The sequence below is a fragment of the Canis aureus genome, chromosome 8, assembly GCF_053574225.1.
Source record: "Canis aureus isolate CA01 chromosome 8, VMU_Caureus_v.1.0, whole genome shotgun sequence".
NCBI lineage: Eukaryota > Metazoa > Chordata > Mammalia > Carnivora > Canidae > Canis > Canis aureus.
In genome coordinates this window covers 34,784,418-34,810,059 of record NC_135618.1, presented here as the reverse complement: position 1 = coordinate 34,810,059, position 25,642 = coordinate 34,784,418, and the positions used below count along the sequence as shown (strand labels likewise).

Genomic DNA, 25,642 nt, shown 5'->3' with positions numbered 1-25,642 from the left:
GCGCCCCGCCCCGCCCCGCCGCGCGCCGGGCAGGACGCACAGCCGCCGGCCGAGCGAGTCGATGAGCACGCGCGCGACGCCCCGCGCCCGCCGAAGCGCTCGGCGGCTCCACAGCGGCTCGCCATCTTTCCCAGCCGACCGGCCGGGGGAGCGTCTTTCTTCCCGCGACGCGGAAAGGCGGGCGGTGCGGCGGTGAGTCGGCGCGGCCGGTGTCGGCGCCGCGGGCGGGCGGGGAGGCCGCGGGGGCCGGGGCCTGGGGCGACCCGCCGCCTCACCCGGGGTCGCAGCGCCGCTGCTGTCGCGTCACCCCGTTCCGAGAGCGGCCTGGGGAGCGGGACAGGCCGGCGCGGAGCGAGACCCCGACACAGGCGGACGCCGATGTTGTGGCCGTTAGTTACCCCTGAAAGCTGCTCCCAGAACTTGAGCAGACAGCGTCAGCGGCGTAGTTCAGACTTGGCCGCAGTTCATTTTTCAAGACTCCAAGTCGGACTTGAATGTAAAAAGCTGGACGGCGAGTGGGCGTGAAGAGCCGCGCGTTCTCCCTCGGTGGCGGCGGCCAGGGAAGCTGGCCCGGGGGGAGCGGCCCCCGCGCGCGAGCCCTCCTGCCCGCGGGCGCCCGACCTGCCCGCGCAGCGTCCCGGGGAACACAGATCTGACTCGGCAGTTCGTCTTTCTCAGGCAGTTGTAGTGCATCAGATATTTTTTTGCTGTGCCCATTTCCTCTTCGCAGGGACTTTGCTGGGAGATCTCAGTCCTTTGCTGGCTCTCCACCCAGTTTGTTTTCCTGATCTGTCAGACGAAGATAGCCACACTAACGTGAGTTTCTGCGAGAATCCAATGAATGTCTGTGACAGTGTTTGGCACATAGTCCTCAAACACTGCTATTGTAGATATTATAATTTTGAAATTAATGTGAAAGCTTGAAGCAGATGAGAAAGGCGATTTTAGAAAAGGAAGAACCGGAGGAGAGAGCTTAGTATTAACTGCCGAGCAGTAGAATCAGGTGCCTCCGTTAACCTGAACCAACACACGATGGTCGTTTTTCCTGAACACTTTGCTTCTTGGACTGAGATCTGCCGTCACCAGGAGCTGTTAGAAGTGCAGAATCTCAGGCCCACATCAGACGGGCTCCGTCGGAAGCGGTCTTTCACAAGATCCCCAGCAGGTTTAGACGCAGTTTTGCTGGGAGGAAGTGTGAGATCGACTGTGGGATTTCTCCCGGAGCTCCGGCCTTCGGTCAGTGACCTCGGGCCTCGCAGGAGGGCTTGCAGCTGGCGCCGCTCTTTCACCTCACCTCCTTGACTTTCTGGGTTTCTTCAGTTCCTGGTCCTGGGTAAAGCTCTGCATCTGCTGAAGGTCATTGGAGAAAGTAGCATGGCCCAGTTACATGACTTTTGCGGGTCACAGTCAAAACTCAGCTTCTTGACAGGTTTTGGATGAATCTCCCTTGGTGTAGAGTTCCCGGTAGAGCTGTCTTGCCGGGTGTTCATTCCCGCATTCCAGCTTCCTGACACAGCGACACACTCCTGGCTTCCCAGGGAACCATTCCACCGTCTTCTTGATCATTACACGGATGTGAGCTCTGTCGGCTTCTGTTTTTGCTTTAGTACCTTTCTTTCTGTCCCTCTTTGTTCGTTTCTGTTAATGAAGGACGGTGAAACCTTGTTGCCTTTGAAAAGCCTTTTCCGTAAGCAAGCTGCCATCTTCTCGGAGCTTCTGCTCAGTTCAGAGACTCCCTTTGTCACCTCAGTCCTTCACTACTTAGAAGTACGTTTCTCCTTGGCAACCTGTGGAAGTCATTTCACAGATAACCAACTAATTAAGCAATCCAGTGGCTTCCCCGCCCCCGGATTTTAGTTTTCTCAGCTTCCCTGAAGTATTTAATACAGTTGACTAATGCCCCTTTCACTGTAAGGCCCTATTGGTTTCTGCAAATTGCATTTTTCAGCTTGTGCTCTACTGCTTTATTAGTCTTAACTCCCTTCTCTTGTGTTTGGATCTTCTGAAGGCTTTATTCCTTAGTTTAACTCTTCCCCCCGCCCTCCATAAAGTGTACAGGCATCCAGTATTTCTGTTTCTAGAGTGCAATGGAGATCCTTTCCCACTGTTATTATTACTTGGTATTTTGGTTTTTCATTTTTAAACATAAAAAGTTGTGGGTTTTTGTTTGATTTTACTATTAGTAGTTGGCTTCATTTATCAGTATGCTTGACCAGTTCCTTTGCTCAACATTGTTTCTTTTATTCAGGCCTTTTTCCTTTGAGGTTAAACTTCTGTAATATGTCAAGAGTCCATGGGCTGGAGACTTTCTTAGTCTTTTTACATTGGAAGAAATCTCTATTAGTTTGCTGTGGCTGCCATGACAAATTCCACAGACTAGTACCTTAAATAACTTATTTTCTTGCAATACTGGAGGCTGGAAATCCAAGATCACAGTGGCACCCAGATTGATTTCCTTCTTTCAGCTTGTAGATGGTTACCTTCTTCCTGTGTCTTCACCTCATCTTCCCCCTGTGTCCAGATTTCTTCTTATAAGGACACCAGTCATATTGGATTAGGGCCCATGCTGATGACGTCATTTTAACTTAGTTACCTCTTTATGGAGATACCATCTCCAAGTATAGTCATATTCTGGGGACCTGGGGTTTAGGACTTCAACATAAGAATTTTGGAGGAATATGGTTCAGACCATACAATGTCTCAATAATCTTTCCCATTTTATTTATTTGACACACACACACACAGGACAAGCAGGGGGAGAGGGAGAAGCAGGCTTGGCAGGGAGCCTGCTGTGGGGCTCCATCCCAGGACCTGGAGATCATGGCCTGAGCTGGAGCCAGGCGCTTAAACGACTGAGCCACCCAGGCACCCCTAGTCTTTCCCATTTAAAAAAAAGCCTTTTGTAAAATATGAAATACAGAAAACTGTGTAAAATATAAATGTTCATCCTTGCAAATTATTAAAAAACATATACCTTTGTGATTACTGTCAATATCCCAGAAACCCTCCAGAGCTTTTTTTAATCATTTCATTCTTGATCTCAGAGGGAAGGATTTTAGTACTTACCATCACGTGCAGGGTTTGCCTGTAGTACACTTTCTGGCAAAGTTTTCTTTTATTCTTGGTTTGCTAATTGTTTTAGTCATGAATAAGTTTATCCTGTTTCACTCCTGATACTGATTTTGGTGGCCTTCTCTTTTTCTTCTTAATCTTACTATAGGTTTATCACATTTTTTAAGTTCTTTCAAAGAACTAATTTTTGGTTTTATTTATTGCAAGTTTGTGTCCTAACTTATTGTTTTTCACACGTGTTTATTTTTGTATTGAATCCTTTCTGTGGTTCTTTTTCAGGCCTGAGGTGTTTCCTGCTATGTATGCATTGATCAGAGCCTTGCTGAAGACTCAAGGGAGTCTGGTTCCTTTTTTTTTTTTTTTTTTGGTATATTTTTTTTATTGGAGTTTGATTTGCTAACTTATAGTATAACACCCAGTGCTCATCTCATCAAGTGCCAAGGGGGGTCTGTTCCCATACCAGTTCTCTGACACAGACTGGATGTCCTGCAGTTCAGTTCAGACACAATATACCCAGAGTAGTGCACACCCTCACAAGTTAAGGTCACAGTCCTGTTCAAGGCTGTCTCCATGACAGACACACACCTTGGGGACCACCTTTGTGTCCTCTCTGTGAAATCCAGGCATGTCACTTTCCTGGCACATCTGTGTGTCACCAACCAGCTCCTCTGAGTCTCAGTGTGCAGAGTTTTTATTGTGGTTTCAGTATGTGGGCATGACTGGTTAAATCATTGGCCATGTGATTGAACGACACCATTTTCCTTCCTTCCCTGAGGTTGGATGGTTGAAAGTTCCAACCCTCTAATCATGTGCCTGGTCTTTCTGATGACCATCCCCCACCCTGAAGCTACCTTGGGGCCCAGCAGAGTCACATCAGTAGCACCTCATCACAAAAGACACTGCTGTCACTCAGGAAATTTCTTGGGTCTTTGGAGGAACTGAGGTCAAAGACCAGATGTCCTTTATTATATTGCAGGGGCCCTGTGCAGATCTCTGGAGCTCTGTCTTTGCAACTTTCTCTTGTCTCGGTCCCCAAGATTCTCAGCTCTATTTCCACAGGGGCTTTCTGGGCTCCGTCTGAGTTCCCCCTTCCTGTGCGCATGGCCTGGAAACTGTTAGGAAGGCAGTAACCTGGGGCAGTGGAAGGGTTGTCTGCGTTTGGTTCCCATTTTCCAAAGACTGTTATACTTGCTTGGTGTCCAGTGTCTTGAAAACTTGCTTCATAGATTTTGTGCAGTGGTTTTGGTTGTTCAGGCAGGAAAGTACACCTGATCCCTGTTACCTCATTTTGGCCAGTAGCCTGCTACTGGGGGTAGTAGCGCTCTGGGGATCATGGGGTACTGTGGCGTTTCAGCCTTCCTGCTAGTCTTTGAGTGCTTCAAATTTTCTCCACCCTCTGGTCTTTATGGTTGCTAGATCTACTCTCTGGATGTTCTTTTCCCAAGTCTTCCTAAGGTTAGCTTCTTATCATTTTTTTTCTGCTTAAATATTATGGTTATCTTTTTTTTTTTTTTTTTTTTTTAAGATCTTAGTTTAGGGCAGCCCCGGTGTCTCAGTGGTTTAGCGCCGCCTTCAGTCCAGGATGTGAATTTGGAGACCCGGGATCGAGTCCCACGTCGGGCTCCTTGCATGGAGCCTGCTTCTCCCTCTGCCTCCCTCTCTCTCTCTTTCTCTCTCTCTCTCTCTGTGTCTCTCATGAATAAATAAATAAAATATTAAAAAAAAAGATCTTATTTTATTCATTTGTGAGAGACCCAGACACAGAGAGAGAGGCCAAGACATAGGCAGAGGGAGAAGCAGGCTCCCTTCAAGGAATCCAATGCGGGGCTCGATCCCTGATCCCAGGATTAGGACCTGAGCCGAAGGCAGATAGATGCTCAACCACCGAGCCATCCAGGCGTCCCAAATGTTGTGGTTATGTACTGCTGTGTGACAAACCACCTCAAAGTTTAGAGGCTTTGAACAGCCATTTTATTTCTCATGATTCTGTGGGATTATGGGCCTTAACTGGACTCATCTGCATAGTTCGTTTGTTTATTTATTTATTTATTTATTTATTTTTAAGATTTTATTTATTTACTCACGAGAGACACAGAGAGAGTGAGAGGCAGAGAAACAGGCAGAGGGAGAAGCAGGCTCCACGCAGGGAACCTGATGCGGGACTCGATCCCAGATCTCCAAGATCACACCCTGGGCGAAGGCGGCGCTAAACCTCTGGGCCACCGGGGCTGCCCAGTTCTTTTATTTCACATGATTTTGGCTGGGTTACCGTGAGATTGGACTGGGACCATGAGGATGACTCGGACTGGGACCATGAGGATGACTCATTCACATGGCTGGCCATTGATGATGTTTGCCAGCTGGGAGCTTTGCGACCCTACACATGGCCTGTCCATGTGGCTAGGCCTCACAGCATAGCAGCAGAGGTACAGTAGTAGGCATTCCAAAGTGATAAAGTAGAAACAGCTGAACCACCATAGGCCAAACCAGGCCCAGAACCAACGCAGCATCACTTCTCCACAATATTTTGGCTAAATATTGTGAAGCTTTATAAAAACCTTTGCTCATAGAAGATTGTGATGGAAACTTCATCCTGCTTTTGAAACAGGAATTGCATTCTACTCTTGAACTGGGCGAAGGCATATGACTGAGTACCTGACTGCTGTTATCTGTATTTTTAACAAAAGTTGGACCCTCTGCAAAAGGGATTTTACTAGCAACTAACATACCTAGAAAACAATGAATTGTAAAATTGTAAGATCTCCCATTTATAATTCTTGGTAAACCGCTGATGTAAGCTTATCTTATACTTTTTCTTATAAAACCCCTAACTTTTCCCCTGCAGTGGGCCACAATTTGGGTTGCTCCCCAAATTGCAATTCTAAACCCTAAATAAATGCTTTTATTTCAGTTTTTCCTCTTTCCGTAGCCAACGGTGGTCACAGTCCAAAGTCAGGAGGAGGGAAAATAAACTCTGTCTCTCAATGGGGACTTGACAGAGTTCTTGGTTATCTTTAATCTCCTCAGAGACCTTCCCTACATTGCTTAATCCATCTGTGCCATTGTCCTTCATTTTTTTTCCGCAGGACATTTCACTGTCTCAAATTGTTTTGTCAACTTATTGTCCCCTCTTGTCCCCTGTTTCTGTGTACCCTCCCCTCCATGTGGCTTCTTAACAAAACCTGGCCAGGCTAATTTCCTGGTGTCCCCATCATATAAGACAGTGCCCAATATTCAGTAGGTATTTAATAAATGTTGAACAAACGAATGCTGAACTTTTCTCCAAAACCATGTTCTCATTCTGAATTTCTTTTGACGTTAATAATACCACCTTTTTGTTGTTGGTCAGCCTTGAAATCTTGGCCATGCTTGCTGTTTTCTTTCCTTACGTACATTCAGCAGCTGAGGCTTATAGAACTGAACTTTAGAATGTGATTCAGCATCCTTTTGCTATTTCAGCCTCCTTGTAGGACTCTCTGAATCCAGTACATTCTGTACACTTAGTACTGTGATTTCCCCAAATGTGACTCCCTCGCCATTCACAGCTACTGTTAGCAGTTGAGGTTGGCCATCGGCATTGTCCCACAGCCGACCTGTCATACAGCTTTCTCCCAGCCCCACCATGTCCATCCTCGAATTTACAGTTTTGAAGGTTCATGGACTCCTCAGCCACCCTCACCTTGCCCTCTTAGGCACACTTCCCTGTCTCTTGCCGATGCCCATTCTTGTGCCAGTTTCTCCCAGTCAGATGTGGTTGCTTCATCCTTTGAATCCCTGTATAGCTTTGACCATATGCATTTGCTGCTTGACATGTATTGAATGTCTCTCATGCGCCACCCACTGGGCCAGGTGTTGGGCTTGGAAAAGTGGAGGGGGCAAGATGGAGAGTCCTCAGGAAGGTGAATTCCGATTGGAATAAGATAGTACTTTCTCCTGGAAAAGTTCACATCATAGCACAGTGGTTTTCTAACCTCACTGCCAGTTGGAATCATCTGAGATGCTTTAAAAAGCCAACGGCCTGGGTCCCATCCTTAGAGATTCTGATTTGATTGATCTGGGATGTGGCCAGGAGATTGGTGGGGGGGTGGTTAGAAGCTTGCCAGGTGATTCTAATGCACAGCCAAAATCCCCAGCCACTGTGCCAACAGAAGAGACTGACCAGTGCATGGCTAATTTGATTGTGTGTTGTGCTAGAAGAATAAAGACCATGCTAGGAGCACAAAGGAGGAGTGTTTAATATAGCCTGGAGTTGCTTTTATTTTTACAAATAAAAAGACTAAAATCTCAGGACTTTCTCATCTGGGAAATCCCTTATTTGATTTTTACTCATCGTAAATATGGAACAGGCTGTCCAAAAGAACTTTCTGCAATGATGGAAATGTTCTATGTCTGCCCTGTCTAGTGTGGCAGCCACTAGACCCATGTGGGAGCACTTGAAATGCAGCTAGCATGAATGAGGAACTGAATTTTTAATTTTATTTAAAATAGCCACATGTGTTTAGTGGAGACTGTATTGGGAAGTATCGAATAGAGGCGGTATTGAGTATTCAAATGATTTGACAGTGTTTCTGCAGAGCCTTAGATGAAGCAGATTATTTTCTCTGAATGGTTTGGGAGTTCAGTCACCTTGTTTGAATCTTCATACCTTTCTATTGTCCATGTGTTAAAAAAAGAATTTTGAGGGAGGGAGTGGTTAAATACCTCTTCTTTTCTAAAGCAGTTTTACTGAGAAGTGTCTCATATACTATTCCCTCATTCAGAGAGCACAATTCAGTGCTTTTTGTATATTCACAGACATGTGCAGCCATCACCATAGTCAGTTTTAGATCCTTTTTCATCACCTCAAAAAGAAGCCCTGTACCATTTAACTACCAACTCTTTGTTCTGTCCCTAGCCCTGAGCACCTACTAATCTACTGTCCATCTCTAGATTTGCCTGTTCTGGACATTTCATATAAATGGGATAATTTACTATCTGGTCTTTGGCGCCTGGCATCTTTCATACAGCACAGTGCTCTCGAGGTTCATCCATGTTGTAGCATGTGTCAGTACTTCATTCCTTGTTATGGCCTAATAATCTCCCATTGTATGGGCACACCACATTTAGTTATCCATAGACATTTGAATTGTTTCTACTTTTTCCGCTCTTGTGAATAATGTGGCTGGAAACATTTGTGTACAAGCTTTTGTGTGGGTATGTGTGTTCATTCCTTGGGTATAAATCTAGGATTGGAATCCTGAATCATACAAAAAGTTCCTATTTTCTTTTTGCCTCAGCAAGAATATGTGAATACCATTTTACTGAGTATTTTTATTTCAGTTATTATTCAGAAAGAAAACATTATCTTAGTGTTAGAGGGAAATAGATAGTATTTATTACAAAACCATTTTTCTATAAATAATTATATTTCATTATGTCTATTACAAATTTTTTAGCCTTCATGCAGGATGCTGTATTCTCTGCTGCTTTGTGAATGTCTGTGGCTGATAACTGGTTATGCTCATGATGATGACTGGATTGACCCCACAGACATGCTTAACTATGATGCTGCTTCAGGAACAATGAGAAAATCTCAGGTATTAAAAAGTGCATGTGCAAGTGGGTAAGACCTTATTGGTCTGTAATGGAAATAGTCTCCTTCTGTTACTGTTTCTCACAGTTTCCAGGATCAAGAGTCATGTATCAATGACTGCAACCATGTAGAATATCTCCCTGATTCTTAGTCTGAGAAGATTTCAACTCCACCTGTTTATTTCTGTCTTAAATATGAACGTAAAGCCCATTGAGCCACAAACTTACTTGATTTTAGTTCTTGGCTAGTATGTAAACGTGAGACTCTTTTTTGGTTGTTCAACACAGATGAAAAATATAACAGTCATAAAATGATGAAGTCACATTTTAGTGTTCTTTAGGTTATTTTCACAACTGAACAATAAAATAAAATCTCTGTTTTGCTTTAGGTAAAATATGGTATAGCAGAGAAAAAGGAATTCAGTCCTGACTTGTCACATGCTGACGAATTGTCGGAATGTTATAGCAAACTTGATTCTTTAACTCATAAGGTTAGAATATTTTTAATTCCTGAATTTTATATTACTTATAGTATGTTAAATTGCTGTTTCCCGTCTTTGCTAACATTATATATGTTTCTGTGTATTGTACAATTTGTATATAATTTTTTCTTTAGTTACTCTAGCCTCGTTTTCTCTTTCATTGCTCTGGCCTTTTTTTTTTTTTTTTTTTTTTTTTTTTTTTTTAATTTATGATAGTCACACAGAGAGAGAGAGAGAGAGGCAGAGACACAGGCAGAGGGAGAAGCAGGCTCCATGCACTGGGAGCCCGACGTGGGACTCGATCCCGGGTCTCCAGGATCGTGCCCCGGGCCAAAGGCAGGCGCCAAACCGCTGCGCCACCCAGGGATCCCCCCCCCCTTTTTTTTTTTTAATAGTACTTTTATTTTCCTGTTATAACATTTATCTTGCTATGTTGTAATTATTTCTTTACCAGACTGAGCATTTCTTGGAACAAGAAATATGTTTAATTCATTGATTCTCTATCAGCTGTCACAGTGCTAGGTTATGATGGACTCATGACAAAGGTACCCATGAAGAAATGGGCCTGTGACCACCTGATGAACATAAGAATACTCTTATAAATAGAAGGGATTATTATAATTTAGTGTGTGGTAGCTATTCCTTCATTTATTCAATCCTTTTATATGTATGGCTGAAATAGAGTTTATAAGAAAGGAAATAAATCAAAATTATTAAGGGGTTTGAATGGATGTTGGCTGTGGAGACTCAGCTGGTGGCCCAGTGGAGGGGGCCTCAGAAGGAGACGGGTGGCAGAGGTCTAGCAATGCTGAATGCTCCAGCCGACACAGTGATGGGTGTCACAGTGATGGGTGTCGAGGAGGAAAGTGTTAGGTTTCTCAAGGTGGAATAGGCAAGTTTGGGGAGCTGAGGGAGGAGGGAAAGGGGTGGAGTGAAGGAGGGAGGTTTCCAGCTTGAGAGGCTTGGGGAGCTTGTGAACAGAGATACTGAGATCTAAATTCCAGATCTGCAAGCGCTGCTGTGGTTCTTACTGGGTGTAAATGGTCTCACCCAGGTGCTTGCCACGAGACGCTTGGATAAAATTTGCCTCAGTTTAACTACGTTTTGTAGTATCATGAGCTTGTTTGGTTGTATACTGGGAAATGCCCCGGGGTGTGATCCTGGAGTCCCAGGATTGAGTCCCGCATCGGGCTCCCTGCATGGAGCCTGCTTCTCCCTCTGCCTGTGTCTCTGCCTCTCTCTCTCTCTTTGCACCTCTCATGAATGAATAAATAAATTCTTTAAAAAAAAAACAAAACATTCTCAGGGCACCTGGGTGGCACAGTTGATTGAGTCCAATATTTGGTTTTGGCTCAGGTCGTGATCTCAGGGTCATGAGATTGAGCTCTGCCGTGGGCTCCATGCTCAGTATGGAGTCTGCTTGGGACTCTTCCTCTCCCTCTGCCCACCTTGAAAATAAAGAAATAAATCTTAAAAACAAAACACCCCACAGACAACATTCCCATAAAGGGGCCCCTGGGTGGCTCAATCAGCTAAGCATTCAACTCTTGGTTTCAGCTCAGGTAGTGATCTCAGCGTGGTGAGATGGAGCCCCCCATCTGGCTCCACACTGAGAGCAGACTGTGCTTGAGATTCTCCCTTGCTCTCCCTTTGCCCCTCCTGCTCATACACTCTCCCTCTCTCTCTGTCTCAAGTCAGTCAGTCTTAAAAGAATTGCTGATAGTCAGCAGAAACACTGCCAGTCAGGGCTAAGTGCTGGACTTGTATTCCTCATTTGTTGCCTACCTGCCCTTTGCAAAAGAGAGTCCACAGAAAGTAGGGAGTTCTACGTTTTCATATAGCTGATAATTGCAGGCTCCTTACCTTGATCTTGATGGGGCCACTAGGCTAGAAACTTGACCCTTACATGAAACTTTGATGCTATCTAATGTTGGATTTATTTTGTGATTACAGATTGATGAGTGTGAAAAGAGAAAGAAGGAAGACTATGAAAGTCAAAGCAATCCTGTTTTTAGGAGATACTTAAATAAGATTTTGATTGAAGCCAGAAAGCTCGGACTCGTGAGTATTGGTGTGATACTAATCAGTGTAGTGGATATTTTCATTATTTATTTCAAATGGGGAGAGGTGCTTTAAATTTGCTATTTGAACTTTACTAAACAGTTGGAAATTTAATGCATTCATAACTTGGCAAGGAAATTCCATGCTGGCCTTTGTTTTCTACTACTTGCACATGTTCTCATTCACACTGATGTAAGATCATTCTATGCTGAGAAAAAGAACAATGTGTTTTAAGTAGTTCTTCCCCTACCCCCACCAAAGCTTTTTACTGTGGCAAGGGCTACTTTATAGAATTGTATATCATGTGCGTATTGTTTATAATTAATGTTTTTCACATGTATGATCTCTGGTTTTTATGTGAGACAAATAGGTGGATAGTATTACTTTTATTTTATACATATGAAATGTGAACCACATATATATTTACTTCCAAATTGGCTTTTCTCTTGAAATATTTCTCTTTTCTATTTTTTTTTTTGGCAAATTTAATTCAGCCTGAAGAAAACAAAGATGATATGCATTATGATGCTGAGATTATTCTAAAAAGACAAACCTTGTTAGAAATACAGAAGTTTCTCAGTGGAGAGGATTGGAAACCAGGAGCCTTGGATGATGCGCTAAGTGATATTTTAATTAATTTTAAATTTCATGATTTTGAAACCTGGAAGTGGCGATTTGAAGATTCTTTTGGAGTGGATCCATATAATGTGCTAATGGTAAGAAGGGACAAGGGGGGCATAAGTTACAGCTCATTTTTAGAAATGCTTTAAAAACTCAACCATAAGTACGTTAAGAACTTGTACGAAGACACTCCTGCTGAATTGACCATGCAGCAGAATGGCAGAGGTGATGTTGCATATCTGAGGCCAGTTCTTTTGTTTTTGCTGACAATTAATCATTTTGTGGTGGGGAGGATGGCTTGGCAGTAACTCTGCTCTCCACTTCTTCCTGTTTTCCAGGTGCTTCTGTGTCTGCTCTGCATCGTGGGATTAGTAGCTACTGAGCTGTGGACGTATGTGCATTGGTACACCCAGTTGAGGCGTGTTTTATTCATCAGTTTCCTCTTCAGTTTGGGATGGAATTGGATGTATTTATATAAGGTATTAAGTAGGTAGAAGGTTTTCAGATGTTTTAATGTTACTTCATAACAGAAGACTTGGCTCTGATTGGGGCTGAAGGCAGTGACTGGAGATGCCAGGGAGAGGGGAGGACACTGGCAGCCGCTCACCTGTACCTGGTGTTTTGGTCCCTGACCAGTTTGGTGCAGGCCTAATTTTCATAACCCAATTTCTGATGGGTGGTATCTGGGCCAGCTAAATCAAAATAGAGCTAAGTAGATACATTTTTTTTTATTTTTTAAGATTTTATTTGAGAGAGAGAATGAGAGAGAACAAGTGGGGGAGGGGCAGAGGGAGAAGCAGATTCCTCACTGAGCAGGGAGCCTGACATGGGACTCAGTCTCGGAACCCTGAGATTGTGACCTGAGCCGAAGGCAGATGCTTTACTGACTGAGCTGCCCTGGTGCCCTGGTAGATACATTTTAAAAATTTTTATGTAGGTAGTTGAGGGTATATGCTTTCATTCTTTGCCAGAAAAGATATCAAAATATTATTAAAAAAATATATTATTTTTTAAAAGATTATTTTCTGAATATGAAAATGATATGTTAATAATAAGATTATTTAGAAAAGATAGAAGGTCATAAGGTGAAATTTGATTTTTAAAAACAATTACCTATAATTTTGTCACCTAGAGATAATTGCTGTCAATATATTGAGATATTTCTTTCCAGTATTTTTTCTAAATTTTAATCCTTTCAAAATTGGGATCATGCTGAATATAGAAAGTCAAATGAAGCACCTACTGTTCCTGTCAAAATAGCATTGAAGGACAATTTTAGATCTTTCTAGCAGGGTGAGTCAAGTAGCAAAATATTTTCAATGAGTTTATCGGATTAAATCATTGTAATACATCCTTAACCTTTTGCTCTAAGTTCTATAGCTTCTAGAACTAATTACTTACAAATTAAAGGAAAAAAGTTTGGTTGAATATTGCTATTTTGGCGATTTCTCCCAGGGTTTGTATATATTAAAAAAAAAAAAAACCCAACACATTATATAGGCCATTTGTGCTGAAACCAGAGTAAAACACCATTTTATCGTGAATTATAAAAGAAAATGAGTAGTCATTTAATATATATAATTATATTTTTGGATGTGGTATAAATTATATCTGAACTAATTTTTTAAAACAATCTTTTCTAGTCAAAGATTTACCTTTCTCATCAAAATTACCTACAAAGATATAGTTCCTTATCCTTACTCGTTGCATTAATACTGTGCTTTGCCATGAGCAGAGAAGAGCTATTTTAAAAATGTATTTTTTTTTCTATTAAAAAACCATCAGCAATCTGTTATCTGGTGAAGAAGACATACTTTGAAGTCAGGTTTTTGGATATGTAGACATAACCTTCATGTTCACAGCCGCTCATAGCTCCCTTTTGGTGTTGGTCAGCTCGCGTTCGCACAGCATCAGGCTGAGGTTGCCAAGATGGAGCCATTAAACAATGTGTGTGCCGAGAAGATGGACTGGATTGGAAGCCTCTGGGGTAAGGTGTTGGTTCATCAGGCCTCATTTTGAATAGAATTTCCAAGAAGGAGAGACTGTATATTCGTAAATACAGAGAAATGATAAAATACCAGAAGGACGCTTTTCCTGACTAAGTCTTCAGTATCAGAAGAACATGCAAGAAGGGTCAGGGTTCAGTCCATGACTCCTGTGCTCATGTAATATCACAGGGAGGGAGCAGGAACCGTGTCTTTACCAGCTCTCGTATTACCGGTCTTCTCCATAGACTGTGATGGAGGTGATGCTCATCTTGTCTGTCTAGTGTTAGGAAGAGTGTCCACAATGTTACTAAAGAAGTGAGTCAGAGTTCATATGAATTAATAACCATTTTATGCTTAATATCCTTATACTGACTTATGAAATCTTATGGTGTAGCTTTACTGTACATTTTTTTTTAAAGATTTTATTTATTCATAGGGTCACAGAAAGAGAGAGAGAGAGACAGACAGACACACAGGCAGAAGGAGAAGCAGGCACCATCCAGAGAGCCCGATGTGGGACTCGATCCAGGGTCTCCAGGATCACGCCCTGGGCTGCAGGCGGTGCTAAACCACTGTGCCACCGGGGCTGCCCTGTACATTTTTTTTTTTTAAGAGGAAAGTTCTTTAACTTTTTTTTCCCTCACAGACTGTATAACATTCTCACTACTGTTGACTGCCTTTGGTTCTGTATATTTAGCAACAGGAATGGTTTAGTGCTCAGAGGCACTTTATAAACCCAAGTCCATAACTGACACAGATAGAATCTCCGCAGATTGTACAAAACAGGGTATCCAAAGTAATGTTTCTTTAAAAATTATGGGAACTAACCCAACCCAGTCTTGCTTCCTGGCTACAGGGGAAAACTGACTGCCTCCTCTAGCTCAGGCTAGTATGTAATGTACATAAGCCTGATTTAGAAAAATTGGGAATAGGGGCAGCCTGGGTGGCTCAGCAGTTTAGCGCTGCCTTCAGCCCAGGGCGTGATCTTGGAGACCCGGGATCGAGTCCCGCATGAGGCTCCCTGCATGGAGCCTGCTTCTCCTTCTGCCTGTATCTCTGCCTCTCTCTCTCTTTCTCTCTCTCTCTCATGAATAAATAATACTAAAAAACAAAAAAAAAAAAAAAAAAAAGAAAAATTGGGAATGTTCTTTATTTTGCAAAATAAGAACTGACTTTTTAAATTGAAATTTTATTGAGATGATCCTAGATGCACAGGTATTTGTAAGAAGTAAAACAGATGGGTGTACCCTTCCCCATTTTCCCCAGTAGAAGTGTCTTACCTGACTATAGCAATCACAGCCAGAATATTGACTTTCGTGTAATTCAGCAATCTCGCTCAGATTTCTGTGGTTTTACTTGGCTTCATTTGTAGGTGATAAGGAACAGTTTTTAAATATTTACCTTTTAGAAATTTTCATAAAATAAAATGTTTTAGCCACATAAGACTTGTCTAATTTGAAGAAATTTTTAAAATATTTTGGACACAAGGTGAAAAATTTTTAAATCAGTGTTACAGGGAAGCTATTTGTACAGCATTTAAATTTGGTTGGTGGCAGGGACAGGGACAAAACCAAAATTGTCTTATTTGGGAATGAAATGTGACTTTTTTTTTAATGACTCAGTGTTTTGTCTGTTTCTTTAAATAGAATTGTTTAGAAGTTCATGGACCTATAAGGATGACCCATGCCAAAAATATTATGAGCTCTTACTAGTCAACCCTATTTGGTTGGTCCCACCAACAAAGGTAATAGAATACATTTTGTAAAAGTTGCTTCTACAAAGTCTGTGAAAAATCTCTTCTATCTATTAAAAGTTGTTAGTGTTTTTTACAATCATTTTGCTAATAAAAAACTCTTGTAGAAAATATACTTCTGTTGCACAGTGATTTTCACATTAAAAGCATTTTAATTTATGAACATAATTTTGATCCCAGTGCATGGTGAATTTTGGCTCATTCTGTGTGCTCCATCCTTTGAGGGAAAAATTAAGTTGCTGTGATCTTTTGTTTTAGGCACTGGCAGTTACATTCACCAACTTTGTCACGGAGCCATTGAAACACATCGGGAAAGGAGCTGGTGAATTTATTAGAGAGTTCATGAAGGAGCTCCCAGTATTCCTTCACATTCCAGTGCTCATCATCATGGCGTTAGCTGTCCTGGTTAGTATAGAGCACTGTTGACTGTCAACAGGACTTGTAGAAAAAATGCAATTATAGAACTTAGACTTTTCTGCTGTTGTAAATCAGGCTAAATTATGCTTATTGGTATGAAAAGATGATTTTTAAGTGATACAGATTTTTTTTTTTAATTTTTATTTATTTATGATAGTCACACAGAGAGAGAGAGAGAGAGAGAGAGAGAGAGAGGCAGAGGCAGAGACACAGGCAGAGGGAGAAGCAGGCTCCATGCACCAGGAGCCCGATGTGGGATCCGATCCCGGGTCTCCAGGATCGCGCCCTGGGCCAAAGGCAGGCGCTAAACCGCTGCGCCACCCAGGGATCCCTACAGATTTATTTATACTTACATATATATATTCCTTTAAGTGAGGACATGATTCTCATTTGACTGTAGATGTCATGGCAGTGACTTAGAATAATAACATCTTTTTAAATTTGTTCTTTAACTTGGTGAATTAATATACATGAAGGCAGTTGTTTAGTCCTCTTTGAGAAAGGGGGCCTACTTATCTCAGACTGAGTTTTTGCCTCACCAAGAAGGGAAGAGCATTGGCGTTCCCATGGAATCCGGTCAGGATGTGGAAGAAGGTAGGTTACTGAGAAGCAGTGGGGGGGATCCAGGAACAGAAATTTATTAAGAAGAAACATTATTCATCATTCTTCTGTGGTCTCTTTGGCTTTTTTATTGTTGAGTTTTGGCCTCTACCTTAAGAGAGCAATTGTCACATAAAATGAAATGTAAAAACCCAGATGTGCCTGGGAAAGGCCAGGTTTGTATTTGTAAAGAAATGAACCTATTTAAGGTTTATGACTTTAAATATTTTCAGTGTTTACTTTCTCTGATGGGTATGAATAGACCCAACATAAGAGCAATTATCAGACAATTAGTACCTTCCAGTTTAAATTATTAAAAAGAATTGTGTTCCCTGAGGATACAAAATTTACTACATCTTATTCACTTTGAAATTATTCCTGTTTTGGTTTTGTGTTTTGGCTTGTGATTACAGGACTCCGGTTTAGGGGTATGGTTTTGTTAGGTGACATTAATTGTATAGTAGTGCAGATTTTCCTGGACTTCGGATGGGATTGCATCCTGATAAACCCACTGTAAGTTGAAAATATCATAAGTCAAAAATAGACTTGCTGCACGTAGCTTTCAGGAATCGCAGCCTGGCCCAGTCCGCCTTAAACATGCACAGAACACTTGTTAGCCTGCACTTGGGCAGAATCATCTAACACAAAGCCTGTTTATAACAAGGGCCAGACATCTCACAGTTCATTGAACGTTGTACTGAAAGGGAGCAGCAGAATGGTTGTGTGGGTACGGAGTGGTTTTGAAGGTAGGGGTGCTCCACCCTCGTGTCCGCATGGCCAACTGGGGGCTGCCCCTGCCCAGCATCACCAGAGGGGATCGTACCCGAGGTTGTTAGTCCAGGAAAAGATCCAAATCCTAAATTTGAAGTAGTTTCTTCTGAATGCACTGCCACTTTCCTGAGCACTATGAAGCCGAACAGTTCTAGGTCAAACCATCCTCAGTGGGGGATGATGGTTGTCTCTGAAACTGAAATTATAAACAAAAACCCATCATCTCTTATTGCTTCATGTGCCTAAGAAAAGGACTTTTACTACTATTGTCTTCAAATGGTTTCTTCAGCACAGTGATTTTCAAACTTGTTTTTAGGACCCTTTTGCATTTTTTTTAAAGATTTTATTTCTTTATGAGACAGAGAGGGAGGGGCAGAGACACAGGCAGAGGGAGAAGCAGGCTCCATGCAGGGAGCCCGACGTGGGACTCGATCCCGGGTCTCCAGGATCCCGCCCTGGGCTGAAGGCAGGCACTAAACCGCTGAGCCACCCAGGGATCCCCCCTCTTTTGCATTCTTAATTACTGCAGACCACAAAAACAAAAAAGCTGAAGACAAAAAGAGCTCTTGTTATGGGGGTTTTATTTTTGATACTTACCATATTAAGTACACAAGGACACCATCCATGAGCCGTCAGAGTGTGGAAGTCATTCTAGCCCCAGGAGACCTCCCCAAACGGCTCAGAGGGGAAGAGTAAAAAAAGACTAAGGTCTTTGAAATATGAAAAGTTTGACCTCACAGAGTTCCTGAAATGGTCTCTGGGATCACCCCCAAGGACCCCTAGACCACGCTTTGAGAACTGCTGCCTATTTTTCTCATGAAACGGGACTCAAAGGCCATTGAACTTAGCTGTCACTAGAGTCAAGTTTGTATTTATTTGTAGAAAAGTTACCCACATGAGAATGTTTATGGAATCAATGTGCAACTCTAATGTTTAGCATTTACCTCAGGTGGGTGTGAAAATAGCTGATGAGCAGTTCACAATTAGTACCTTCTAATTCGAGTTTCTAGGTTTTAGCCAAACTGCCCTTGTTACAATTCAGTCAAAATGTTCAGCTGATTGAAATGTCTACTTAACACTTAATCTAAAAAGAGGTCTCTAATGAATCAATAGTGAAACAGGTTTGTGTGTCCAAATGCCATAAGTCAAGTTAGGTAATTTTGTTAGCACCTTGGATGATTTCATTGTGAGTCAGCCATTTAAATACTCAGGACTATGTATTTCTTTTCCTTCTAGAGTTTCTGCTATGGTGCTGGAAGATCAGTTAATATGCTGAGACATTTAGGTGGTCCTGAGAGAGAACCACCCCGGGCACTTGGGCCAGGTGATAGAGGACGGCTGAACGAAGTTGATTATAGACCCCATGGTGGAGCAGGTGATGCAGATTTCTATTATAGAGGCCAGATCAGCCCCATTGAGCAAGGCCCTTATGACAGAACATATGAGGGTAGAAGAGATGTTTTGAGAGAGAATGATGTTGACTTGAGACCTAAGACTGGCAACAAGAGCCCCGAAGTGCTCCGGCCATGTGATGTACCATACGCAGAGGCGAGGGAGCATCCCAAGATGGTACCCGGTGTAAGTCAGCAACTGTTTATTTTGCTGTCCCTTCATGCTAGGCTAAGTGCTTCCTGAGAGCGTCTGGCTAGGCATTTCTTCTTTTACTTTCCATGGTTAATTATGTCAATATATAATTGTTTACTTTCTCTTTTCTGGTCAAATTTCAGCCCTCTCAGAAGAAATAAAACGAGATTTAATTTTTATGTTATATACTATTTAACAGAACAGGTGGTAATTCATAGAAATTTTATAGGAAACCAAGTGTGACTGAAATTTTTGCCTTTGAAGAGCTCAGAGAAAAGTCCTCACTGAAGGCCTGGAACCCCGAGGAACCTGCAGGAGAGCCCTAAAGGCTCAGCTGGATGGAAGAGGGGTCAGGAGGGGTCATAATACCCCGCTTTCCCAAATCTTTGGTATCATTGGCTAGACGCTTTTTTATTTTTTATTTTTTTTTAGATTTTGAGAGAGTGAATGAGAGAGAGCACGCGAGAGCATGAGCAGGGGGAGGAGCAGAGGGAGAGGGAGAAGCAGACTCCCTGCTGAGCAGGAGCCCAATGTGGGTCTTGATCCCCCACCACTCCAGGATCGTGACAGGAGCCCAAGGCAGACGCTTAACCAACTGAGTCACCCAGGCGCCCTTAGACCCTTACTTTCTACCTGCAGGATTGGCCATTTAAAGAGACATTTACATTTCTGTTTGAGAGAGAAATTTACATTGTCATTTGCAAAGTTTAAGTTGCACCTGTAAACCTTTGAGAAATAGTTATGAGCACAGTAGAATCTAGAAAATCAGAATCCTTCCCATGGAGTTTCTTATAAGAATAAACATACCCATATACATCTAGAAAATTTTCAGGTGTTCCTTTCAGCTTTACTGGTTAACGGTAATGCACCGCTCATCACGGATCCTCCAGGGATTTCCCGGCGCACTTGAAGGGAAAGCTCGTGATCTCAGTGGCCTGGGGCCTGGAATGTCCCACAGTGGCCCTCCGTTAGCACGTGGCTCTTCTCCTCCTACGCTCACTCTCCTTTAGCCGCAAGGGCCTCCTTGCTGTTCTGTGAACTTAGAACCTTTTTACTTGCTGTGCCCTGTGTATTCGTGTGGTGCGTTTCTTCAGGCCTTTACTGCGGTACCACCTTTCTACCCTAATTTAAGCAGCAGTCCAACCCCAGCTTGGTATTTTGTTAATTTGTTGCTTGGCTCCCCAAGCTAACTGGAAGTTCGAGTGAGGGCAAGGATTTTTGTCGGTTTTGTTCCTGCTGTATCCCCAGTACCTGGGACTTAATACAGACTCAGTAAATTTTGTCGAATGAATTATTCTCACCAGGCAAGAGGAGTTAGCAGTCCTGGTCACCAGTCCTCTTGGCCTTCCTCAAGCTGGGTGACCAGACCACCTGGCATATCCTAGGTGCCCCACTCCTCCGCACACAGCTCTGTGAGGCTTAATAACATTTACATAATTATAGCACCACACCGGAGCTGGGATTTGAGAGTTTGGTACAGATTTGCATAGGAACTTGTTAAATGCATTTGATTTGATTATTGAATCTTCATATTATGTTAAACAACTAAAATGTAATTCTCTGCAGCATAAATTACCTGTTTTGGATACAAAGCCCAAAGGAATGGAGGGAATCCAGGCAGAAAGCACACCCTCAGAAAGCAGTACTGAAAGCAGCCAGTGTGTGAGGCGGGGCTCTGGCGCAGACGCCTCAGAGAAGGTGGAAGGTTCTCCGGCAGAGAAAGAGGCCCAGCTCAGGACTGATGCCAGAAGCAGCCCAGAGGCAGGCAGCGCGTGCAGCCCAGCCAGCTGTGGAAAGGATCCGGATGGCGGCCCACATGCCTAGAGGAACACAGACTTCGACCGCAGCTTGGAGGTCATCTTTGGGTTTTGTAAAGTATACTCTTCACAACTACCGCTCTTCTCCAGATGTCCTTTTACTCCACAGGTGCTGACTTACACACCGATATTTTTACTGACCATCAGAACTACCTAATACATACCTCAGTTTGACTTTATCTTTTGTCTAATTTCACTTTCATACTGATACCTCCTGTGAAGTTTGAGGTGTTAATTTTGCAGCAGGACCTTATAAATGAACATATGGCAAGCATCTCACTAGTTTCAAATAATTAAAGAGGATAGTTTGGATCAGGGGACATTGAAAACTGAGTTTTATGGTTCACAGGCATATATAGGAACCAACTAGCCAACGTGGGTATTTCCTAGTGAAAGTCCTATAATACCTACTTCAGTTAATGATTTTTTGTGCATTGGATTCGCTGTTTCCAAAAGTGGTGGGGAAGGCCACTAGTCAGCTTCACCGTCTTGGTACGCTTCAGCGTCTTGATGCAGTCTTGGAGTCCGCCCCCATCATCGTGGCCTCGGCCTTCCGAATCTGCCTCCATCGCTCAAGTCTTCCAGTGGCGACTGGGCCTGCTTCCTTAAGCCCCCTTTCTTTCTTTTCCCTCAGCTAAGACAGAACTGAAGATTACCAGAATTTAGTTACCACAGCTGGTTAATAAGTAGGTAATCTTGGTTTTCCGTAGCCAGACTAAGAATAGCTTTACTCCTTCCCTGCCAAATGCATACTTTACACATTGGTCGAGTACATTATTTTTGCTGAACAGCAGAGTCTCTGTACATCCCTGGTGAAGTTTAAAAAGATGCCATTGTCAATGAAGATTTTAAAAAATCACCCCAGCAAGAGGATGTAAAACTTCACGTTCATATTATTTTCTAGTTTAATACTGCAAACACTTTAGTAACTCGTCAGAAAGGTAGTTTTTTCCAGCAAATGCAATAGGATCTTATATAAAAGTTTACATCACAGTAGATATGTAACAAATGAACTACTGCAAGGCTGCCTGCAGTTGGGAGTGGATTTATGAATAGCCGTGCTTATTAAGTCCTCCCTGAGGGCCAGACCGACTCACACCAACCTGATGGGTAAATATGTGCCCAGGGTGGTAGCTGTCCTCTGAGCTGACTGGATTCTGAAGAGCAGTGACTGTCTCAGGTGACAGCCTGGAGCTGTGAGAGTGGAGTTAATGCTGTTTGAACTCGACTGCTTTTTATCCGAGAATGAATCTGTAAAAAATTAAGTAAAATCTCCTCTTTGTCTTCTTTTATTACAGATAACCGTTGGGGATGCAGTCCACTTTGAGAGCTAGCAGGGCAACACACTGCTGCTGTTGACAGCAATTTAGGGAAGACACTAAAGCAGACTGAGCAGATCAAGGCCAGTTCATAACTTGAATAGAATTGTTTATTGTCCAGCCCATATTTATTATTAAAATCAAGGATTTTAGCAGCAGGCTTTTTGGAAAATCACAATGGGTTAGACAGCTTTTTAAAAGCAGTTCTTAAATGGAATAGATAATGTGGAATGTTTACAGGGTCTAAGAACCGTATACACAAAATAAACACTTATTTTTACATTATTATGGTTCGTGTGCTGTCTTTGCTCATTGAATATGCTTCTAAGAAAAAGCCCCCATGAAATGAGGGTTTTTAAAAGGATGCTATCTAGGACGTTATGTCCTATATATAATCCCTAAAGCATCACATGATCCAGGTGTTCACTGAGTACTTTTGACAAAATCTGATCTTAGAACCAAGAATAATCTCTTTCTTCCTGAGCCTTTAATGTGATTCCAGACTGAGTAACTATTTTTGTGAACCTGGCCATTTGGAGAAGTGGTTCTCACTGCCCACCAAGTCCCTGAAGGATTTTTAGAAAGAACAGAGCCCCAGAGCCCATCCCAGCTATGCAGTCAGAAGCAACCAATGGTGAATGAGTTGCCAACTTGTTCTGGGGTGTGAGCATCTGCGTTCCAGAAGTCTCCCTGAGACTAAGGCCCTGCCTGCTGTGTCCCATCCCTGCTGTCATCTTTTGCTAAGCTTACTTTATGTCACGTCCTAGTTTACGCTTGTAAACTACTTCAGTGCCTGGGAGGAGGGGAAGGCTTAATGATGACTGAGGACAACCTCCATCTTCCATAATTAAATTTTGAGTTTTCATCTGTTTTCTATTTTCATGGCCTACGTTCTTGATACAACTACATGAGTTTTGAGGTTGTGGTGTTTTTTTGACATTAGGTCTTAAAAAATTTAACAGCAGTATTTTGATATAGTTCTAAGCCATACACACTTTAAAAATAAAGGGCCCAAAACATGCTAGAAGTTTATTTAAGAGTTGTTATAAATGGCTCTGATCTAGTAACATTGAAAATGCGACTTTCTTAGCAGAAAAAAAAGATCTAGATTTTTAATAAGATTTTTTTTTTTACACATTGGGCAAGTATGTTACTTTCACTAAATAGCATAATTTCTCACTACCTTCATAGTTCAGTATTAAAAACGCCCTTGTCCATTAAGATTTTAAAGAATTAGCATGAGGATTAAACTCTAGATTCATTTACCTTCCTACTTTTCAAGCGCTAGGTAAACGAATCTAACAAGTTGCCAAAAAACACAATCTGAGCCTTAACCACAAAAGTTGATGAAGCACCTTTGATCAGACCCCTCCCTCCACCCCGAAACAAGTCTGTGTCCAGAGGAATGTTAATACACTATTAAAGATTAAATATTTACATCATTCTAGAGCATGTTAAGCTGTATTACAGTGCTATAATTTCTCCATTTAAGGAAACATAAATTGAATTTCTTTGCTGTGTTCTGAAAGGAAGATCGTTTTTAAAGAACTAGTGGTTTGCTTATTTTTTCCCCGTATTTTTAAATTCCAACAATGCTTTACTTTGCAAAAGGTCCTTCAGTCCAAATTCAGTGTCTCGGTTTTGATCTCTTTGTAAAAGAACTCTCTGTTCATCCATTCTTTTCGCCTGAGAACGTAAAATCAAGCTAAAAAAGTCCTCATCTGGTACTGTTGGTCCCTTTGTAGTGGCAGGTGGTGGAGCACATCTTTGATCATCTAATCTGGACCCCTGAAAAGAGATTAAAACACAAATTCTGTGTTCATGTTTGTCAACCCAATAAAAACTTTTTTCACCTCATCTCCGAAATGTAATCTTTAGACCTGAAACCTAATAAATCTTTTCCAGGACTTTTATAATCAGAATATAGCAAGTATTATGGAGAAGTAGAACTTCACGGCTTTGGTAAAAAAAATACAAACACTTAACAGTGTACAGTCTGGTGGAGTAGCTCCAGAGCAGGAATCCACTAGCTGACCTTCGAGTGCCCACTCCTGCTGGGCGCTGTGCACTGACCGGCCTTGGCATTTAACGCCACAGCCCTGTGACCCTCACAGGCAGCTGCTCACTGGCCTCTGTGTGAGCAACCCCCTGCCGCCACACACACACACACACACACACACACACACGGCTCGTGCTTCATTTCTCCTTTCATGGTGAGTTCATTTCATCGTCCTCCAATTTGTCCAACTTGGGCGCTTGGGGCCCTAGACCACTTCCGGTCTTCATTCTTTACCTCTGCCTTCTCTGTAAGTTCCCATGGTCCCAGGCCGAACTTGGTCGTTTTCAATAATTGCACTGCCTTTACAATCATGATTTCAAACATCTCATGGTGACCACCACCTCCAATTTTCCAGTTCAGGCTAGAGAGTAATCCCCTAGGAAAATCTTTTTTTTAAATTGTGGTAAAGTCTAACACTAACCATTTTTAAGTGTACAGTTCAGTGTTAAGCACATTCATCCTGCTGGGTGGTCATCACCATCCACATCCAGAACATGTTCATCTTGTAAAACTACAACCATAAACCTACTGAACAGTAGCTCCCATTCTCCCCTCTCCAGCCCCTGGCAACCATCATTCCACTTTGTATGACTCCGACTACTCTACCTCCTGTGAGTGGAACTGTACAGTATTTGTCCCCCTGTGACTGCCTACTTCTCAGCATAACGTCTTCAGGGTTCACCCGTGTTGTGGCTTTTGTCAGAATTCACCTCATTTTTAAGGCTGAAAAATACTCCATTTGGTATGTGGGCCACATTTTGTCCATCTGCAAGTGGGCACCTGGTTGCCTCTACCTTTTGGCTATTTGTGAATAATGCTGCTTGTACATGGGTGTACAAATATCTGTTCATATCCGGGATTTCAACTGTTTTGGGTATATACCCAGACACGAGGTTGTTAGATCAGATGGTACTTCTATTCTTGAGGAACCACATACTGTTTTTCATAGCAACTCCACCATTTTCTGTTCTCACCTACAGTGCAGGACAGTTCCAGTTCCACATCCTCACCAATGTGCTTGTTTTGTCGTTAATGGTAGCTTCCTAATGGGTGTGAGGTAGTATTTCATTGTAGTTTTGATTCCCATTTCTCTAATTTGTGATGTTGTGCATCCCTTCTTGTGATTATTGGTCATTTGTACATCTTCTTTGGAGAAATGTCTGTTTGGATTCTTTGGTGGTGGTGGGGAGAGAGGGGGAGAGGCACAGAGAGAACCTTAAGCAGGCTCCACACCAACACAAGCCCAACCAGGGCTCAATCTCATGACCCTGAGGATCATGACCTGATTCGAAATCAAGAACTGACTCTTGATACCTAACCGACTGGGCCTCTCAGGTGCCTCTTGCCCATTTTTGAAATAGGTTTTTTGGTAGTTACATTTTAGAATTCTCTATTCTCGGGGATCCCTGGGTGGCTCAGCGGTTTAGAGCCTGCCTTTGGCTCAGGGAGCCATCCTGGAGTCCCGGGATCGAGTCCCACGTCAGGCTCCTGGCATGGAGTCTGCTTCTCCCTCTGCCTGTGTCTCTG

General features: G+C 42.6%; 2 protein-coding genes and 1 long non-coding RNA gene across 16 annotated transcripts in view; 2 read left to right on the top strand and 1 right to left on the bottom strand.

Annotated features, from left to right (window-relative positions):
* Nucleotides 1-33: 33 nt before the first annotated feature.
* On the top strand, nucleotides 34-22,281 carry CLCC1 (chloride channel CLIC like 1). 7 transcript variants are annotated; one of them, XM_077905727.1, is made up of 12 exons: nucleotides 53-192; nucleotides 731-816; nucleotides 8,508-8,648; nucleotides 9,033-9,134; nucleotides 11,079-11,186; nucleotides 11,681-11,902; nucleotides 12,146-12,286; nucleotides 13,701-13,794; nucleotides 15,442-15,539; nucleotides 15,807-15,953; nucleotides 18,573-18,914; nucleotides 20,487-22,281. In XM_077905727.1, the coding sequence occupies exons 3-12, from the start codon at nucleotides 8,520-8,522 to the stop codon at nucleotides 20,742-20,744; spliced, it is 1,641 nt and encodes a 546-aa protein (XP_077761853.1). In that variant the 5' UTR covers nucleotides 53-192; nucleotides 731-816; nucleotides 8,508-8,519; the 3' UTR covers nucleotides 20,745-22,281. The 7 variants fall into 7 exon arrangements, 6 of the variants coding, with proteins under 6 accessions (XP_077761857.1, XP_077761853.1, XP_077761854.1 ...); XR_013384667.1 differs by lacking the exons at nucleotides 53-192; nucleotides 731-816 and adding an exon at nucleotides 855-1,236 and having other exon boundaries at nucleotides 20,487-20,846; nucleotides 22,036-22,281; XM_077905726.1 differs by lacking the exons at nucleotides 53-192; nucleotides 731-816 and adding an exon at nucleotides 855-1,236 and having other exon boundaries at nucleotides 20,487-20,774; nucleotides 22,036-22,281.
* Nucleotides 1,363-5,982, top strand: LOC144318612 (uncharacterized). Its single transcript, XR_013384669.1, has 2 exons — nucleotides 1,363-1,575; nucleotides 5,138-5,982. It is a non-coding gene; the product is annotated as an uncharacterized LOC144318612 (long non-coding RNA).
* Nucleotides 10,204-25,642, bottom strand: part of GPSM2 (G protein signaling modulator 2) — a 61,520-nt gene continuing 46,081 nt past the window's right edge. For 3 of the 8 annotated variants that reach the window (XM_077905720.1, XM_077905717.1, XM_077905718.1), the window contains 3 exons: nucleotides 23,658-23,844; nucleotides 21,841-21,988; nucleotides 10,204-10,573 (listed from right to left, as the gene is read on the bottom strand). In XM_077905720.1, the coding sequence (XP_077761846.1) occupies nucleotides 10,219-10,573; nucleotides 21,841-21,988; nucleotides 23,658-23,844 (690 nt within the window). In that variant the 3' untranslated portion in view covers nucleotides 10,204-10,218. Of the gene's footprint in view, nucleotides 10,574-15,842; nucleotides 17,533-21,698; nucleotides 21,989-23,059; nucleotides 23,845-25,642 lie in introns of those variants that run through there. The other 5 variants (XM_077905721.1, XR_013384666.1, XM_077905722.1 and 2 more) reach the window with 5 other exon arrangements.